This window comes from Topomyia yanbarensis, chromosome 3 (genome assembly GCF_030247195.1).
Source record: "Topomyia yanbarensis strain Yona2022 chromosome 3, ASM3024719v1, whole genome shotgun sequence".
Taxonomy (NCBI): Eukaryota; Metazoa; Arthropoda; class Insecta; order Diptera; family Culicidae; genus Topomyia; species Topomyia yanbarensis.
In genome coordinates, this window is record NC_080672.1 from 426,243,503 (window position 1) to 426,260,396 (window position 16,894).

At 39.2% G+C, this 16,894-nt stretch overlaps 1 protein-coding gene across 1 annotated transcript in view; it reads left to right on the top strand.

Moving 5' to 3' along the window:
• Positions 1-553: 553 nt before the first annotated feature.
• LOC131693571 (division abnormally delayed protein) overlaps positions 554-16,894 on the top strand; it is a 290,533-nt gene continuing 274,192 nt past the window's right edge. The window contains exon 1 of the mRNA XM_058981494.1: positions 554-1,905. Coding sequence (XP_058837477.1) covers positions 1,701-1,905 — 205 coding nt within the window. The 5' untranslated portion in view covers positions 554-1,700. The remainder of the gene's footprint in view (positions 1,906-16,894) is intronic.

The window sequence follows — 16,894 nt, forward strand, 5'->3', positions numbered from 1 at the left end:
TATCCGTGGACATATTTCAGTCCCTTCGTCTTGTTTATAGCAGGTACAAAACGGTTTGAGGTAATGGCACATGGTACATTTTATACTATGGCCTAATTTCATATTGGATACAAGATACAATATAAATCATCTAGTCCTATTGTGCAGTTCAGATACTGTTTCGGATTAGTTGACACTTGTTTATAATCCACAGTCTACCTCAACTTACAAAATTAATCCTACCGCCGGAAGGAAGTTCTTCTGCGTGCGCGTTGACCATCCTGCATGCATCTATATCCCACAGCTGATTGAATTCGCATTCGATGTGAGAAAAAACATCGCACCGCGAGAGCGACTCGTTGCGCAAGAGAGACGTTCATGCCAGACACCCAATCGCACCGCCGGTACGCGGCGCAGCAGAGAGCCAACAGAATGAACTTTTTTGCTTCCTCTCGAATGGGTGGCAGAGCAGAGAGCGAACCATGAATGAAAAACACCCAACACACGGGCTAAACAAACACAGACCTGACTGGCCGCAGCAGTAGTGTGTGGATGCAAAAGAGCTGAAACTCGAGCGTCGACGGTCAGATTTTTCATTCTTGGTCGTCAGTTCATTTCGGGTGTTTGTTATGGTTGGTTGGGGTATCGCAGTTTGGTGTACGGTAGCAGAGGAGCCTTCAGAGCCCTAGAGATTCGTGCCGGAGAGGAAGAGTAAGGATTAACTGCTATAGAAGTGTAATCCCCAAGGTTGGGGGCTTATGTTGAAGTTATAGGGACCGTTAGAGTCACTCGAAACTGCTGGATGTCATCCTACGTTGCGGGTTGCAGTGCACGAGATCAGTGACGAGCGAACTGGGCTACGGTTAAGCTACGCCAATCGTCAGTTCAAAGATCGCGAAATTTGCAATAAATAATCGCACCAGTACACGGGCAAGCTTGCAATTAAATCGTACCGTACGGATATGGTCTGAGGGCAGTACTCGGTCGAAGAGCAGCTGAACGGGTGGATATGTGGCTAGTTCTAGCTGCCATTTACTGACGAGCGGCAGTGGTGTGTTCATTTTTCGCGAATTTTTGACAGCTGCACGTACATGTACATAAAAACGGCCCTCAAAACCAGAGCAGAATAAAAGGCGAGAGTGTGATGAGCGTGAAGTTCATGGAAAAGTTATAGAGCGCAGGGATGTCTGTCAGAAAGTAATAGAAGGGGAGAGTGTGGGGCCAATAAAAATAATATACCGTGCCTGAAAATAAGAAGAGAGTGTACATCTGTGTTGTGGAAATCGCCGCGATAAGAAACGCGTCAAGTGTCTGTCCAGGTTTGTTTACAGTTTTTTTTGCGCCTCTGTCTTTCCTAACCAGAGAATTGCTACGAGCCGAGTTGTGTCTTCTGGACGGGAATAGTCCCTAGGCCTAACGGAGTGTCACATGAGATTGTTTCTGCTGAAAACGCAAGGTGTTATTTTGCGATAGCAATTAAAGGGCCCAAGGAAACAAGGTCGCGGTGTAAATTTCGTTTGCCTGTGTAGCAAGCCTACTGCATGAGGAAAGTGAGAAACATCAAAACGAAAGTTGACAGTTTGTAAATAAGTTTCTCTAATTAGTTCAAGTGTTTTTTTGCGAAAATATGAAATATTCGTGAGAAGGAATTACGTGTATAGCATATACCAATTTCAAAGGGTTGCGCAATTAAAAGTTTCCATAACATCGGTCTGAAAGAGATGTCTAGCTCACGTGGATTACGCTTCTGCCAGAAAATGCTACCATTAGCGGTGTGGAGCACATTTGCACTTTCCGCGATGCTGCTGGGGCCAGGTCCAGTGGCGGCTAAAAGTGTCGATCAGCAGGAATTGCTGAGTTGCGAGCACGCTAGTAATTTCTTCTCGTCGATCAACGTCACAATCAAGCCAGCTAATAAAAATGAAGGTAAGTACGACGAATACAACAGGTGAACAACTCAAGGTCTTTCGCTGGGTGTTTTGTGTACTGCCAACTGTCGATAGCAGCGGGCAGTCGATTGGTCAATACAGCACACGCATATAAGGCGCTTATCACTCATGTGTCGCTATGGGCCAGGCGGTAACTGGACTGATTGACTATATGTCTGGCGAGACCGAACGGAATCGTTTGTGTTTGGAATTTGTGTTAAATTGGGTGTAAACAGTGGCTTGAAACAGGGTTTGTGTAAATGGAGACAAATTAGATTGTAGGGTGTAGCAGCAAATGGGCCGTCGATAGCTATCGGGGTTTTGCTTTTTAGAAGTTGAATGATTGTAGCAGCGGCGGCTATTTGTACTTCGTGAATAATTTATACTACATTGTTGCATTGAAATGACGATAGTGAAAATGGATTACCATATTCTTATTTTTGCATCCAATCCGTTGGGGGCGCATATCAGTTTAATGCGTGCATAATATTGTATGGATACCAAAAGATGACTCATCATATACTAATATTCATCACAAACAAAATAAATTCGTAAGAATCAAGGTTTGATTCACCACAATGCGATCTAAGCTTCCTCAGATAGGACTACGTTTAAAGGTTAACAGCTTCTTATTACAAGCTTGATTGATGTACAGTCTTCAACAAGCTTGTAGGCAATGGAATGATCTTTATTGTTATCACTTTCAGTGATAATCTGATTCACATACTGCCAGCTTGCGGTGGAAATGCGGACTGTTCGATTATCTCTATGTAAATTGTGGGAAAATCTCACGCCAATTTTTCCGATTTAGTTCAAAGACTTGTCCCATTTAATTCGAATTTGAAGCTGACACTCCTGGTGGGATTGGAAATCAACAAATCCGTTGTATTTCTGGGTAGTCTACTATAGATGTTGTGTAGCTGTTCTTCGAAGAATACAGAAATTTCGGGATGTAAAAAGTTTGGTCTTGCAATGAATTTGAGATGAATTTTGTCTGGGGTGTATCTGTATAGTGATTGTTGACTGCGGGAGCTGTAAAATTTGACCCCCACTAGAGAAGTGGATCCCTTATTGAAAGATCATATTTGTAAAGACTAATACAACTCGGTGATTCGAATTTTATCAAAATGCTAAAACATCCAGACATCTGCAGTAGAAGACAAATGATTAAGTCATCGAAAAACTTTAAGCTCGCTGAAACCTTCCTATACTTTCTGCCTTCAAACGCTTGCTTTGCCTTGATAGCACCCAAATAAATCTTTCGTATCTTCCTATCTCTGGTTAATTGAATGTCTTTATAAAATATAAAAAAAAAACAATTATGAAGTTCACACAATTCAATTCCACCATGTATGAAATATTGATATGATTGAACGGTGCAATCGCAACCGAAACTTTTACTTTAAATATTAACATGAAATGTTGCAATAATGCTTGAATCTAAATCCTCGTGCTCGTTGAACATAATGTAATCGAGCTTCGTTTGCATGATCTGTCTCCAGAAACACCCGAAGTCGATATTTTCGAACTTATGAAATGGAGAATTTTTCTCAGAAAGACAACAAATAAAGAAGATGGTTTCATTACCATAATCTGATCCATCGATTGTATAGACGAAAGCGACAATCAACAAAGTAAAACGCAAAACTCTAAAGCTTGTGTTATTATTTATCTTTTGTGATACACTACTTCAGTAAGCTCACACATCGAGTCGTGTCAAATAAACGAATTGGAAGAAAAAATCACCAATGTTCAACGGCTCCTCTAAGAAATTTTAAAATGACATTTTAAGATTTTTTTTCTTTATTCGTTTATTCATCGCGAAACTAGATGTAAGTTTTTCGGAGCCGTTTATCTTTTACATTTACAGTGAATAAATAAGAAAGAATGTGGTTGGGTTATTGGATTCAGCGTACACAGTTTTTCGATGCGCGCAGATTCTTTTTCTCGACAATGATGCTTTTTCAGAATTGTCCAATAGCACTTGGAGTTCTTCAGTTTCCTTCATAATCTTCGTCAATGCGTTGGTATTGTGGTTTTCGGTCAATTGCTCAATTCAGGTGTTCTTTTGTCTTGTGAATTACGGTTGTGAATATATTTTCCTTGTTCGTTGTATATTCGTGAAATGTTTGTTTATAAATAATATCATTCGACTGTTTTCGACACCACGATAATCCGTACAACTGGCAGAGCCGTGGTGTGGTGGTTCCATGGTGATGTCCGGAGGTCAAAGAGGCCGTCAAAACGAGAAGAAAAACACTGAGAGCACTAAGGCGTATTCAGGCAGAAGAAGTTGATGCACTAAAACGCTTTCTAGATCCGCGGGCAGCCACAAGAAAGTTTTTACATGACGCCAAAAAACGATTGTGGGAGGAATTCGTCGCGATATCTCCAAGTTCCATTGCGGCAGAGATGTGGCAGATAGTGAATAGGTTGAGAGGGAAACGTCAGTATCGACTAACTGTCATAAAATGGTAAAGTGGCTACACGGATAAGGCGGAAGAAGTAGCTGAAGAACTGGCACAACATTATGGCGAAAGATCCACCTCCAGCTATTCGCCATTGTTGAAAAGAAAGAAGGAAACGGCCGAACAAAACCACGCCGATTTCTCGCCAGATACCGACGGTACTTACAACACTGACATCATTCTGCATAAGCTGCTGTGGGTACTCGATAGAGTACGAAGTGGCTCTTCAGGCCCGGGCTACATCGGTTATATAACGCTTCAGCGACTACCATTTTCGGTGAAAACTGCCATGTTGGAACTCTTCAACAGAATATGGCGGAGTGATGTATTTCCATCCTGTTGGAATTATCGTACCAATCCCAAAGCTAAGCTAGAGTGATGCGGGTCCTGCTGCATTCCGTTTAATCACCTGAACGAGCTGTATGACGAAGGTTTTCGAACGAATATTCAACAGACGGTTGACTACCGAACTAGAGTCGAGCGGACTTCTTGACAAACGACAACATGCTTTTAGGACTGGAGAGGTCATTACCCGACCGTGACTTATCCAAGGCTTACGACATAACTTGAAGATATGGCATCTTACGAACAACGCAGCAATGGCAATTACGCGGTAGAATGGTCAACGCGTTGAACATTTTCCTGGCAGAACGATCGTTCCAGGTTCCAGTACTCATGGTTACGCTGTTTCTCGTTGCTATTCAACCAATCTTTAGCGGTGTTCCGAATACTGTAAAGATCTTGTTGTAGACCGACGATATTCTACTCGTAGTAAATCCAGCATCTTCTATTGCAACCCGGTCACGCAATCACAATAGATCGAGTTGCTATACCGGCAGAAGCACGCCTGAAAACCCGCGGTATCACTCTCGATCGATCACTCAACTTCACAGCGCACTGCAAATTGACGAAGGAAGCATGTGAATCTAGGCTGCGCATTGTCAAGATGTTCGGTGCCAAGCTATCCCGTGGTCAACGCTCTTCTTTACTACAAATCGAATCCACAATTATTACTTCGCGACTTTTGCATGGCATCGGACTCGTTAGTAGAGGTGGAGATGCGGTCATCAAAACCCTGGCACCTGCATATGACAAAATGATCAAATATGCATGTTATGGCCGAAGCAGGTTAGATCAGCAGATTAGAACCCTACCGTTAGATCTCCTCATTCTTCAAACTGTAGCCCAGCTAGCCATTAGAATGTTGGGAAACAGCAGGGAGAATGCTGACTTTTCTCTGTTACACCGAGCTTCTGAACGTTTGGTAGAAATAGTCGGAACGCCTCTTCTAAATATCTACACCAGAACGCTAATTCCTGGTCGAAAGTGGTACAATTGCAAGACCCAGGTCATTTGGATCATCAAGAAGCGCGCAAAAGCTGGAAAACTCTTGGGAATTGTTCGTCCAGTTGTTCAAGAGCTCCTGACAAATCGTTTCAGCCGTTCAACTATCGTTTATACTGATGGTTCGAAAGACCCTACCGCAGTAGGCGCTGGAGTATTTGGAGAACACTTCCAATAGTCACTTGACCTTTCAACGAAATGTAGAGGTAGAGGCATTCGCAATAAAAACAGCGTTAACAGACATCCCGACCAGTGTGAGACTGCTGCGGGGACACTGTAGACGTCCGTCATCTAATTTTCCACTGCAAGAAATACGACGAAGCCAGAAAAAAGCACGATATCGACCCAATGAGTTCACAGGCAGAGCAAAGCAACGACAACGAGACGAAAATGTTAATCTTCCTCAAGAAAACTAATTTGTTTAAAAGATATTAAAAAGAAGGAGAGTATGCTAATAATCTGAATTGTTATTTGAATATTTTTTTCTTTCGACACGAATGCACCAACAACAACAATGACAGAACAGAGGTCATTAAGCGGTTTGTCGCAAACGAGTCGGCGATGTCCAAGAAACCCTCCCAATATGTCAGAGTGGGAGTCATCGTCAAGCGAAATCTGAAGAAGACCTACAAAACTGCTTGAAGCGAGAAGCTGTTTAAGCCAAACTGGCGTTATGCTGCATACAACATGGACGAGGTGGCAGTACAAAATCTATTGGCAGAAGTTATACGAATGACCCGGTATTTCAGATTCCCTCAATCAAAAGTTTAACTGAATATTTTTTGAATTGTATACTAATTGAATTCCAAAAATAAAAATAATTTGATAGCGTTTGATCGATTTACACACATTCTTGTTTGACCAAATTTTGATCGTAACACCCTTTAATCAGAGTAGCACTTTACCATGTGCACCAAAACACAGGAGTGTAATATTGGATAGACTTAGATTTGAACAAGTAGGCGTGTTTCAATTTTTTTCAGTGAAGGAATATGTTGAATCAGCTACATTCTAACCCCGCGAACCTCGTTGCGAATGCTAGGGAAAAAGTTTCTACACGTGATAACGGATTCCGTTTCTTAGTATTTCGCCATGCATGTTTTAATGCACTCGGAACTAGTGAGTGGGGCCATATCATGCAGGAGAATTTCAGTCCTATCCTTGTCGATATATACGGAGACCTTGGTTTAATGTTGTCGGTTTCGGCCTTGTGTTGCATGCTAGTCGACAAACAGGCATCGGAAAACATATTGAACGTTTTCAGCACAACATTTTTTGCATGATGTAGTTGGAGGCGGGTCATTTCCGAATTTGCGTAAAATTGATAGCGACGGTATTTTCCCTTCGTAGGCGCACTTTGTTTTTTGAGTCACTCATCTCGCTCACCGTAGGAGGCAGCGAGATTTTTCTGTCCTGTAGAATAGGGCAAAAAAAATTTTTTTTTTGAATTTTCGAAGGCTTGTGTTGTGATAAATGTCTATGTAAGCTCCGATGCCAAATATCACAACATTTGGACAATTTTAGACACCCGCCCACTTCGCTTGAAACTTTTTGAAATTGGTATTATGGGAAAATATGGAGGAAAAATATATTAAATGCTATAACTTTTGAAGTAGCAATCAGAAAATTACAATTTATACCGCTTTTGAAAGGAAATAATCTTAGTATTTGAATGGAGATATTTTTGTTTGTTTCTAGGAAAATACGGGAAAGTGGGGTACTGGGTAATTTGGCCCCAAAATCCCCTATTTTTAATGATTTTGCTGCTCCGTGATGCAACATATTTTGTAGTTTTTCTAATGTGAAAAGTCTCAAAAATCGATCTGAGCATTTTTGACCTTTGTCCAAATACGAGAAGTTGGGGTTAAATGGCCTTTTGTTATTCATATTAAACTTCATCATTTTCTCGTTAATATATCTCTATTATTCTTCACTCACTTTTCATAAACTATACCTTATTGAACGTGGAAAATCCTTAGAATTATAACAAAAATAGATTCGTTGCCGGTAAAATTCAGGAACATCAAATTATCTGACATATAGTGTCGATTTCACATTTTTTTATTTTATTCATCAGAATTTTACACGTTCAACAAGTTACATTTTAGGAAAATTGATTGAAGAATAATAGAGATATATCCATGAGAAAATGATAAAATTTAATATGAATGACAAAAGGCCTATAACCGCAACTTCTCGTATTCGGACTAAGGTCAAAAGGGTTCCGTTCGATTTCTGAGATTTACTAAGATTATTTCCTTTCAAAAGAGGTATAAATTGTAATTTTCTGATTGCTACTTAAAAAGATATAGCATTTAATGTATTTTTTCTCCATGTTTTCCCATAGTACCAATTTCAAAAAATTTCAAGCGAAGTGGGCGGGGTCTAAAATTGTCCAAATGATGTTAAATTTGGCGTCTGAGCTTACTTTGACATTTGTCACAATATGAGAGGGGGGCCTTTGAGAATACAAAAAAAAATGTTTTTGCAATGCCCTACTGGTAGAACTATCGAAACGACGCGGGTAAAATTTGTTAATTTGCTTTGCTGTAAACGAGCGGCGTGTCTTTAGCGTCTCGTCTGTGCGAGAACTTGGGTCAAAATGAATGTAATATTTTATTTCATCAATGTTTGAATTTTTTCTTCATAATAAATTATTTTGGTTTGGGGGACGGGTTTAACCCACAAAGTCCAATCACCATTTTGTCAGGCATACTAAGAGATCTGTTCTAGGACCACTGTTCTCACTGTTCTCAAACTATTCTGCATCACTTCTAATATTCTGCTTATTACGTTGTTGAGGGACCATAGGAGTTTTTTACCCTCTTTTCTGACATATCTTTAATTTTTTTTTTCAAAAGCGGGAAAAGTAAAATGAAGTCTTTTGCATGTTACAAAACACACTATAGTCTTGAATAACAATTTTTATTGCATATGAAAACCCCTTCACCACTCCTCTACGGTTCTTTAGAGTTAAAGTTGCAAAAATAGATGCGGTACCATGGGTTGGTGTTCAGCGGAATTGAAAAAAATCGATCCAAAAAAAATTTTTTCTTTGAAAAATCGTCTTTAATTGTATAAAAAAATGTTTGCGATTAAATTTTTTTAACAAAGATCGGTCGAAGACTAGATAAATTTATAAACTGTTAAACAAAAAAAGGGGATTGCTTGAGTGGTTCTTGAGATATGTATGATATCGACTTTGAAGACATGGTTTCGAGGAAAACATTTTTAAAGTTCTCACAATAGTTTAAACCAAGATTTATTTTTTTACTTCATGAAGGAGTCTAGTTGAGGCAATTTTGAAAATTTATTCCTTAAATGTTAATATTTCAATATATGTAAAAAAAATCAATTTTTTAGAAAATATTTTCCTATGCCCCCTTAAAGCTTGTTATCTAGGCATGCAGGATATTCCAATACAATTTTGAAACAGGAAATGTTCAATATGAAATTTCGATTGTAAGATGAACAAAGTACAATACCTAATACATAAAACCTTATTTAATGAATATAAGTTTTGTTGGTCAAATTTGGTTTGGAATGATTTTGAGTTTGAAACTAATATAAACTTGAAACTAATTTAAAGTTTCTCAGCAAGTGAAATATTTCGGATGGGGTCCGAGCTCCCAGGACTGTCCCCCTGGATCCGCTACCGGATAAGCAATAAAGTGTTAAATTGGGTCTTTGTTCAGCTTTCAGTATATTTTTCTGACTTCGCATGAAATTGATTGTCGTGTGCGTAATGTGGCATTTTAGTGTAAAAATATATAAAGTTTATCCATTACTTTGGAAGTATAACGTGGATGAGGGAATGCCCATAAACTCCTTTGAATGGGAAATGTTTGCTTCTTGCAATCCTCCGAATTCGATTATTTTGTTGCGCCCAAAAATAGGGTTCTTTAATCCTTCATCAAAGGGGGAGTGTGCGGTGAGTCATGCTTACAAGCAAATGATATTGCAACTGTATGTTTTACAGGGTGCTTGCAACGAAAATGTGAAAATTGTGTATGTGCGTATATTTACGCAGTTGGTACAAACTACTTATTTTCGTTTGTCCCCCACTTTACACGATATTCAATACCCATATTATCGCTTGAATGAGTCGGAAGCTAATTGATTCGTTGCGGTGAGTAAGTTACAAAGTATCTCTAAACAAATACGCTTCGCTTAGCGACCCAAACAAAATTAAGTTGTAAAATGTAACCCGCACAAAGCGGATTATCCAGGAACTTTCGCACAGGTACTTCTCCGTGTAAAAACGTTTCCAGCGTGTGCGAGAGGCGAAAGTGCGATAAGAACTGCTGAAACAAGTGTTCTTGTATGGGCTAGTGCTAGGTTTTTTTTTAAAAGAATGACCGAATGAAAAAAGATACGAGGAAAACAACGTACCTAGGATTACAAGTTAAGGTGCGATAAAAAAATGGTAGAATTATCGATGAAGCGAAGTAACTTGAAAGGAACCCGAAGGAAAAAGTGGCTATTGGAATAACTGTATTTTTTGGTCGTCATTTGGTTTTGAACCTTCTGTCTAGTCCTTGTTTCGTATGGTTCGATCGTCGCTATGCATTAAACGATACCAGGTATGACAAATTTCAAAACTACGAAGAGAACCCCATCCGATTTTTTAGATCTGTTATGAATCACAATATTTCCGACCATCTTCTAGTCTTCCAGTTCAAAAACAAATAAAAACCCACCAGAATAACAAAGTCGCTTGAATCTTATCGCATGGCGCCATCTTTATCTTGTCTCTCATTTTCTCGCGAAAACTTACCTGTCGCGGTTTGTTTGTGCGACACCCCCGATTAAGCTGATCAGTTCACAGTGTGCTCGGCTTCACCATTTATCCGTTTTAAGATATTCCGATGAAGCTATCCAAAACACGATAGCACGATAGCAAAATTCGATAAAAACCACGTCATAATCGCCCATTTCACCGGGTAGCGTTAAATATAGAGTACGGTGAGCTTCACCTCTTAAAGGCATCGCCCTCTCAAACCACGAGCTACTCTTAATCGTGTTGATAAGATTCTGTCACTGACACCTCTTTGCTTGTTTATCTTATCAATAATTAAAATAGCGTAATCGCGAGATCAAGTCGTTTCAGAGGAGCTGCCCGAAGTGCGTTGCTGTTTATTTCAGTTGCCCAACAAAATTGTGTCAAGGGTGTTTGGTTTTAGTGTGGGAGGCTGTATGTAATTCGATTTAATGAAGGAGAGGCAGATTGTTAAATAAAATAGTGATATTGATCAGTCTGAACCCGTTGACTGAATCTTTTACCGGCGAATACCAAAGTGGATTTCAAGAAGGATGATCAACTGTGGCTCAGACGTTTACCCTACGAGTTATTCTTGATATATTCGAGAAATATTTCTGGCGACCTCATGATTTGTTTGCGGATTTCAAAGCAGCGTACGATTCTTAGAAACGAAATTAACTGTGGCAGATAATGCTGAACTGATTTGGTTGATTTGCTTGACGCTGGTTGGATCCAAATTAAGCATTAGAATAGCAGGAGAGATAACCTCAATCATGAATTTACTTTTCAAAAGCTGTTATAATAACGGGATCCCACAAGCTTCTTGGCTTCGTGAATGGCTTCAATGATTTCCTGAGTCAATCTGAAAATAATGGAAGAGGCGTTTGAAAAGGGTTGACTTTAAATTATGACAAGATAAATAATACAAATTAGTTTTCGTTGACGAGTTTAAGATATCTTGGAACACTACTAACATATGGGATAATGATGTTGGTTGCGAGGTAACGGAGTGTTGCAGCTTTGCATTGAATGTTGTACGGTTTGCCTAATCAGCAACTCCTGAAAACTTACAGAAACGCAAAAAATCAGTGAAAATTACTAATATTCTCTGTTACTGTTGTGCGGTTTTTAGGTAAACACGTTGAATAAGTGCTCGGCGTATTTGAGAGATTTCCACATTCATACCTTTGCCATCTTTATACAGTGCATTAGATCAAATGGGAGGGTTAAAATTGGAGCACTCGATTCGAGTTTTCATTGCGCTTAAATTTAAGTATTTAACAATTTTCGGACCATTTTAATTTTTTTTGGCGTTCATAGGAACGATTATTAATTTATAAGCATTCCAACGACTGAAGGCCGACTAATTAATAGCGCTAAAATATTACCCCTATTTGGAAATCTGTTCTCTGTTTTGAGAATGTCCAACGTACTATTCATCATCTTTCAATGGGAAATGGCAGGCAATGTAGTAGGAATGGGTACAACGTCTTTTGCGTTAAATTACAAAAATTATGCGTTAATGTGAGGCGGACGGTAATGATGGCTATCATGCTGTTGAGGTTTTAATAAAGGTCGGATTGGTGTGAATTCCTACTTACCATTTCCAAGCAAATTTTCTTAGCTTAACATAACTAAATGAGGATCCTGCTATCGAGCGTTAAATTCCAAAATGTCTTCTCAATCGAGAATATCTCTAATGACAATTGAAACCGCTCTGTGAGGTGCTATAAAACAAACTGTTACTTGGTTTACTATTTACAATAGAGATGAGTTCGGATTTTTGAACTCGAAACACGGACCCGAGGGGTTTCGGCTCGGATACGGGATCTTTAAATTTAAAATTCTCGAGTTCGGGTTGGGTTCTGGTTTTTCAAATTTGGAATTTTCGAGCTCGAGTCGGGTTCGAGTTTTTGAAATATGAAATTTTCAGGTGCGATCGGGTTCGGATTTTTAAATTTTGAATTATGAATCGTCTATACACCGTACCTAGTCGCTTTTTGTATTAATATGATGATACGCATAATCGTATTACATTTTTCCACTCTTAAATCACTAAAGTTCGTAATATATTGATATTATATGATACCACTCATATGAGAGGACATTTAGCAATAAGTTTTTCACATCTGAAATCTCTCTGTAAGTTTTTTTTCATGGTAATCATTATTGAACTTTGAATAATTAAGTCAAAGGAAATTTATCGGAAAATATTGGTTCAACTTTCCGTTATATAATAGTGAAATAATTCATCAAATCATGAACTGGTTTATGATACCTAGTATAATAGTTTCGCCTAACCATTCGTGCTCGTGAAATAGTTCATGAAATCATAAAATATTATTCATGTGTTCGTAAACTAGCTCATGATTCCTAGTACACGATTTACTATTTATTTTGTGTGGTTGTGATATTTAGAAGATATCTCTAACCATATTCAATTTCCTGCAAAATTGTAATGAAATTTTCACGTGAACTGTTTCGTAAAATTTGGAGTATTATTCGTGGAATCATTTTTGTTCCATGCACTTTGTCATGAAATGTCCAGCTGGTAGCGACCAGTAATAGATACGAGCAATAGATATCCTGAGATCCTGAAATCATAAACATAGAAGAACTGGGCCAATTCGGACCTTACAAGGGTTTATGAGCTATAGAACTGAAACGTGTCAACCGAATCATAAATAAATATTTTTTCCTAAAAGCCTTTTTTTAAGGCAACTTTTTCCAATCTTTTACCGTATTGTGTATAAACCGTTTTGCCCAAAAGTACATGAAAGGTCCGAATTATCCCAACCCTGTTCCAATTCGGACCACCCATTTCTTTTCGATTTCTTGCAATAGAAATGAATTCGTATTTTGGCCTAAGTAATAGATAGATTAAAATGTTACATCGCACAGACTTAGACTAAAAAACTACCTTAAGTGTATTTTTGATTTAAACGATTCTTAACTAATACTAAAATCAAATAAATGATAGGCACTGTTGAACAACTGATAGCAAACGTTCAATGGATTATTTTGGATTATGGACACTCAATTCCGGTCGGCAACAGCCGTGTGTTCAACAAATTTCGAAACTGATATCTCAGTATAGTGAGATTTGTGTGCTGATTTTTGGTGAAATATTTTCCGAGCGTCAGCTATCGAACGTCACTTTTACTGAGATCTCAGCAAAAAATTGTTTACTAAGATCTCAGCCGTTGAAATTTTGGCAAAATATGCGAAAAAGCTGAGATTCGGCAGTACAAAAAATAAGTGTGCACTGCGTTCGAGGAATTGAACGTCAGTAAAAATCAATTCTCCGGAAAGATCTTCCCGGAGGTTGATAGCAGTTTATTATCTTTCTCTGGACAGAACCAGCCTAGAGGCCGTGTGGCATCCGGTGGGTTGAAGTTTCTCAACCAAGAATTGTTTCACTGGGTTCCTGCTCTCATGTCGTAAGAAGCGACTTAAAACAGGAGTACTCATGTCACGGTGTTCCTCCGTGTCGAGTACTGAATGGCTGGCAGGACTAAAATATGCCAGTCGCACATGGAGTCTTCTAGCTGCTGTACAACAAATGTTGATGATGAAATGTGTAGTGCTGTGATCGAGTATGGTTAGAGTAGCACAAATTAATTCTACCTTGTGCAGGAAGGAAAAGCATCTATAGCTTTGGTTCAAGAACCGTATTTTCGTAAAGGAAACTTCTATGTTGGAAAGCTTCTTAACCCCGTCTTGCTTTCAACAAAATGACAAATTCACGTGAAATGTCTCGTGCATGCATATTGGCGAATAGTGTTATTGACGCAAGTCCTATATCGGACCGCGATATTTGTACTGTCACAGTCAATATTACTGTTGATAACATAAACAAGAGTTATATCATACTGTAGCAGAAATGGGTTTCCCCTCATAATCGGCAGTGATGAAAATGCCCTCCATATAATTTGGGTCAGCTCAGATATCAATTTGGGAGGCACCGAATTGATGGAATACTTAAGCGGTACAAATCTGCACATATCGCCCAACATTTACACGAGCTGGCAGAGAAGAGGTGTTAGGTGTTAGGAAGAGTTGGCAAACTGGCACGTACCGAACGAACTCGAACCGTCGTTATCTGATCATAAGTACATCGTCTTTGATCATTTAAACGTCTCACTAGATATCGTCACATATCGTAATCCCAAATCTACGAACTGGGACCTCTACGAATCTCCACGTGACTCGGATGATGTTGTGGATAAAACAAACTCACTCATAGTAGCAGCATACCGAGAGTCTTGCTCGCTTCGAGTTATGCGTGCTTCTAGAGGCACACCTTGGTGTAACTTGTTCGACTCAAGGATGTGAGTCCGAAAATATCAAATAATTGCTGCATTTTTCCAAGCACAATTGCAGTATTCTAGTCAGAGCTCTGATTGGATCTTGCAAGCTCAATTATCACATGGCTACTGTTCAGCGTACTGAGTATTTTTCGTGTGATCTTTGTGAATTCACTTACGGATCTTCATATCCTTTAATATGTAATTGCCCAGCAGTTTGAATAACAATATCTCTTCGGGGGTGTTGTTGTTCTGTTATCTCAATATCCTCTTGGGGGTGTTGATGTATCCGCTCACTGTTTAAAAAAAAATTCTAAATCCCTCCGGGGGCTGGAAGTTTTATTTCTGCTATTGTAGCACCTGCAGATCGTTCAGCATCCTTCCGGTGGTGCAGAATGCTCTGTTTTAATTGTTCTGTTTCGTTATTTTCCTTACCCCTAACCTTACCACTTCCCCAATTCTTTACATCAGGGAAATGATGTAAAGTCAGATCATGACAAGGCACAAATCTCCGATCAACATGGGGAACGTGCCATTTGAGCCGATCGCTACTGATTCCTGATTCCAGATTCGGTGAAATATTTGGCGAGTGCCAGCTACCGAACGTCACTTTTACTGAGAATTCAGCAAAAAATTATTTACTGAGATCTCAGCTGTTGAGAATTCGGCAAAAAATACGAGAAAAGCTGAGATTTGGCAGAAAAAATAAGTGTTCGATGAGTTGAACGTCGGTAAAAATCAATTCTCCGGAAAGATCTTCTCGGAAGGTTAAGGTCAAGTTTTACTAGAAGCGCAGAAGAGTCTATGTTGTCTGTTATCAGGTCGAAAATGAAAAGCCGCTGCAGAAAATTTCATCATTGATGAGGACACAGAAATTTTCATATGGATGAAGCTGGAATTAATTTTGTCAGGGTACTTCGTCGGTTACCGTCAAACCTGATAAATTTCGATAGATTCATGTGGACGGTGTGATACGTAGCCCAAATAGTAATTTCATATTCTAGAATGCTGCGTATCAGTGTGCTGCATAGTATTTTTGGCATATACTCAGCATTGAAATCGCGAGTGTTGCGTTTCGTGAGTCTGAGTACATACAGCGCAGGTTTTAGCTATAACGGAAGAGCAATGTGCGATAAAGCGCAACTTGCGGTGACACCGAGGTCTTTGATGAATGTGACTTGTTCTACGGGAGCAGAACTCATCTCAAATCGAATACGATTGGATAATGTACTCGTGTGAAAATGGTTGGTTCTCACTCATTCCGTTTCTGTCACTCCAGGCCATGATCCTATCGATATCCGTTTGCAATGCACAACAGTCTACCATAGTTGTTACAACACTGTGAATTTTCAGATCGTCTGTATACATGACTTGACGAAGACAATTCACTGCAGAGGTCGTTCACAAAGAGCACAAATAGAAGAGGTCCGAGTATACTCCCTTGTGTAGTTCCAAGTCGCACAGAGGCGCTACTGTTCGTTAGGTACGGCAAGATCAAATTAGTCAGCCAGTCCTGCAGTCCAGTCCGCCTTAGCTTTTCACAGCACCCGACCATCTCTAGTTTACAGCTCAAGTTTGAAGATTATTCGTGTTGTTTATATACAGTTTAGGTTAAAACTGGGAAAACTCTTGATTATAGTTTGTCTGTTCGACGAGGCAATGCGTTATAGTGCAACACTTTATTTGATAGGTTACAGCAAATGAACCATTTTTGGATTATATTCGGATAAAAAATGCTGTTCTACCTAAAAGGGGAAAGGATTCCAACCATTCCAATATTGCTCAGCTTTGTTCAATTGATAATTTACGAAGAATCTAGTTTCATATTCCCTATAAAAATTACCATAATTAAACATGTTTTTTGTTTTGGGTGCCAAGAGTAAGTACATTTTAACGCATAATATTGAATATATGACCAGCCACCGTAATCATAGTTTGCATATTAGATAATCATTCCATTGGATCAATTCAAATAGGTTTTGCCGCAAGCGCTTGTCTATTGAATCGTGGAGCAAGTAGGCATTCGTTGCGGACAAGAGCAGCGCAGTTTCCTAATCTTACCTGCTCGCAATGTAGCATGGTGCCACATTCAATCGGGTACTTAAC